The sequence below is a fragment of the Trachymyrmex septentrionalis genome, unplaced genomic scaffold (genome assembly GCF_001594115.1).
Source record: "Trachymyrmex septentrionalis isolate Tsep2-gDNA-1 unplaced genomic scaffold, Tsep1.0 scaffold16, whole genome shotgun sequence".
Taxonomy (NCBI): Eukaryota; Metazoa; Arthropoda; class Insecta; order Hymenoptera; family Formicidae; genus Trachymyrmex; species Trachymyrmex septentrionalis.
In genome coordinates this window covers 2321735-2325760 of record NW_017304758.1, presented here as the reverse complement: position 1 = coordinate 2325760, position 4026 = coordinate 2321735, and the positions used below count along the sequence as shown (strand labels likewise).

The 4026-nt window shown below is 38.1% G+C and overlaps 1 protein-coding gene across 4 annotated transcripts in view; it reads right to left on the bottom strand.

Moving 5' to 3' along the window:
• LOC108746144 (ankyrin repeat domain-containing protein SOWAHB) overlaps positions 1-4026 on the bottom strand; it is a 116411-nt gene continuing 112385 nt past the window's right edge. For 3 of the 4 annotated variants that reach the window (XM_018482716.1, XM_018482715.1, XM_018482714.1), the window contains 3 exons: positions 1453-1479; positions 919-1079; positions 1-559 (listed from right to left, as the gene is read on the bottom strand). In XM_018482716.1, coding sequence (XP_018338218.1) covers positions 263-559; positions 919-1079; positions 1453-1479 — 485 coding nt within the window. In that variant the 3' untranslated portion in view covers positions 1-262. Of the gene's footprint in view, positions 560-918; positions 1080-1452; positions 1480-2799; positions 2885-4026 lie in introns of all 4 variants that reach the window. The other variant, XR_001939148.1, reaches the window with a different exon arrangement.

The following is a 4026-nucleotide window of genomic DNA, read 5'->3' as shown; positions in this document are numbered from 1 at the left end:
CGTAAACAATAAGATTCTGCGAAATAAGAATAATTTAAGAGAAAAATAATTTTCTAAATAATTGTTTTGTATATTAAAAAGTCTTTAATGTAGATGCAATCGTTAGCGAGAATCGTGCACATGGATCTTTGTTTCCGCCATTTTTGAAAGAATTGTCAGAGATACCGTCGGTCTCTAAAGTTTCTTAAGATCTAAACTTTCCTATGCTTCGTGTAGTTGAATAAGCGTGAGCGACGCTATCTCGAATAACGAATTAGGCTAGTTATAGTTGGGCCGATCCTCGCCACGCGGAATCGAAACCGCATGTCGTGTCGGAGTCGGAATCGCCGTTTTGCTGAACGCTACCAGACGCGATGGAGTTAGAGTTGATCGATGTCGTAGACGTTGGTCGACGCTGAACGGTCCGGCTCGATCGGCTCATCTTACCCTGCAGCAACGGAGTAGTTGGTTGACTGGCAACCTGCTGCCGCTCCTGCGATGAACCGAAATCCTGCGGCCGTCTGCTCCTGCGCTTCTTGATGGGCGCGTACTTCGGCGGTGGCATCAGCTTCTGCTCCAGCTTGCGACGAGAAACGTCAGAGCGAAACACGCGAGAAATTAGAATGGACAAGTAACACTGCATGTTGCGTTATTAATGATTCTATTAACCAATATGAGTGCATTTGACTTTATTCTATTTATACGTTTCCATTAATTTGTATAATTATATATTTCTATTATATATTCATATATTTTTTAATATGTAATTATACATATATATATAGCGCATACTTTTTTGGAGATTTCAAGCAACGCGAACAGACGTATTTAATGAAGGAAACTAAATATGTATATTTTTCACTACGGAATTTATACATTATCTTAATCTGTAACGTGTTCAATTCAATATATGACACACTGAACCTAAGAGAATAGTACCTGAACATTATCTGCGGATCCCCACGATTTGTGAATCTTCTCGTTGTTGTTGTTGTTAGTCGTACTGCTGGTTGCCACACCCAGGAATTGGCTGAAGGCTTCCGTAGTACGTTTCACGCGAACGTTCAACGAGCCAATTCGTAGGAAACCAAGATCTTTCTCTGTGTATTCAATCAATCGCTCTGTTACGATGCTCTTGCAGTTCTCTTACTTATTACAACGTAACTTTTTTTACAATGGAAGAATATACGGTCGATCGACAGACACGCGTATATCTCTGATGACCATCTATACTTTTCTACGTTAATTAATGCTACACAAACGGAAATATAGTACTCTTCGATTATTATAAAATTAAAAAACTGATACTATACGATTATAAGCGGGGTTATTAAAACTATAAAATTGATGGAATAAAAAGGAAACTAATGCTCTGATGTTAATATCTATTTAGCTTGTTTCTCATGCGCTAAGTTAGTCTCTAAAAACGCTCTACTAAAACGCTCGGCGGACACCAAAGAAATTATTTCTTACCTGCATGCTTTTTCCTTGCTTTTATTTCTGAAATAAAATAGAAAATCATTTGAAACTATGTCTCGTACAGACAGCGAGAAAAAGGGAAGATTGATAAAAGAATATTGCAAGTGAGTTAGAACCGAATAAAAAGAAAAGGAAGCTATTTATTAAAAAATACGATATTGCGGGATATATTAATTATGGCTAATATACTTAATAAAGTCTAAAGAGAAGCAGCTTTATACGCAAAAATTCTGTTAATAACAAATCTATAATATAATTAAAAAGTAATCTTCTTAACGTGTGTGCGTGTGTGTGTTTGTGTGTGGAAATGTTATTTCGTATAGTTAATAAAAATATAATTCACGCAATATGGAATTAGATAAAAAGAATAGGGGAGTCAACGGGAAGTTAGTAATATGGTTAAATAAGTTAGTATAAAAATTGAGTCTACTTTCCCTTTCGAGAATTACACGTCCTGTCATTGTTATCAGATATAATAATTATCCAGTGCGAATAAAACGTGATGCTGAGAATCGGCTGACATGATGTGTATGTATGTGCTTCTCATGCTTACGTGTACATGCTCTATTTAAGTTATAACACATATTACACTCTCTCTCTCTTTCTCTCTCTCACGTACACAAAAACAATAATAAATAATAGTAGCAGCGATGTGAAACGAAATATCTTATATAACGATAAAATAAATTAGGATGCAGGAGTGGAGAGTCTTATTGTTTTAATTTGTATCAACGCTTCATCACTCGTGACATAAAAGAATTACAAGTTCAATTCCAAGATTAATTTCACTTCACATTGCCAGTTACATAACATTGATTTTCTACGATGTACTACTGCCACTTGAATAATTTATGTTTCATAGCCGTTGCGAAACGTATGATCAGCATTTTATCGATGAAAAGGAAACGGAATGTACACGTATGTTACGCACGGAAAGAGATTTGTTTCGTTATTAGTAATTGATGTATATTAAATATATAATAAATTTATGAAGTGAATATATGTTAGAAGTGAATATTTATGCGCAACAACATAAAGTCGTTACTCTGTGGAATAAGTACGTTAAAGCTACTGTAAACTCTTTCATTCAACATCAACACATTTTCGACATTTCAGACGTTCAGCAGGGGAACAGTGACGAACATTGTAAAGCGCCGTAAAGCGCCAGAAGCAAAACGGATTCGTGTTCAACGCTCGCTTCTTTCGGCAAATGATATCCTCGGGCGAGGCTCCGGAGCGTACATGATATTCGCGCAGCGAGGCCCGTGAAACTTCGAGATACTCACGTCAGAAGTGCAGAAAAGTGACAGTCATACGTTACTCTAAGGTGCGTCTACGTACTTTAATCTGGCGACACACAAGCGCTTTACTACTTTAGCGGAGGTGTGCTTCTGAACTTGCCTGAGTGTAGCGGCAGCAGTAATTCCTACAACAGAAGAATACTTCCAGAGCCCCGAAATACTCACCGAAGAGCGAGCCCACAACCATCATTCTCCATTTCGACTATTCTGAATATACCGCGTCACGTCATGCCTGACCTACGTCTATACACCTAATAAATCTAAAGATAGGAAGCGTCTGAAGCGATAGAAAGATAGATCCTAGATATCCTAGATATCCTATCTCGAGGGATGCATTGTTACCTACACAATTTATTATTGTTGGTAACGGTATATATTGAGAGTTAATCATAGCAGAGAGTACCATGGCAAAGAATGTTAATAGACGTGCGAAATTTAACGATATGCAGAAGTAGCGATGTTAAGATAAAGTCACAAGATGCAAGCACGCGGAATATCTAGTCGGAGAATACTATCTTGCAGGGTACTAAACGATATCGTTGCCGCATCATATGCGATCCTCGAGGATTAGGTGGTATCGACTGTTAACGGACCGTGCTGGAGCGTGACAAGCAAACGTCACGAAAACGAGCGGGAGAATGATGAACAATGATCGACACGGGATACACGGCGGAAAGCAAACGGAACTTTGACGGGACTCACACTAACAAACGAATGTAAATTACAGTATGCTACGAGGCGTAATTGGTTTTACGGCGGCGTCGCAAGCGATGGTCGGGGCGCGTTTGGCACGGGATCGGGGAATTCCTTTAGACAACTTTTCCAGACGGCGATTATGTCTTTTGTATTCACGTTATGCAAACTGCTTTCTTTCTACGGCCCGTTTTCATAGCGTGAGACGAACAATGTCTTATTTGATAGTAACATGTGAAAAAAAAAAAGAAGATTCGTACAATACGTGAAAAAAAAAAAAAAAAAGATTTTAATATCCCACGGTCAAACTTTCGCTGCAATTTCGCATATGTAAGACAGTGGGGAGAAAGGGAGGATTGGTATGAATAATTTATAAAACGTCGTCGTGATCTTGTTCGTCAACACGAAACGGGTTGTTTTTCTCAAATCGACAAACGAATGAAAATAACGTGTGCTGCATTCTCGAAGGCGGGCGAGAAGATTGCTTTATACAGCTTACAGTTAAAGTTCTCAAAAATAGTCTCATAAGTCGTATTTATAAAAGACGCCATTAATTCGTAATATAACGTAATAT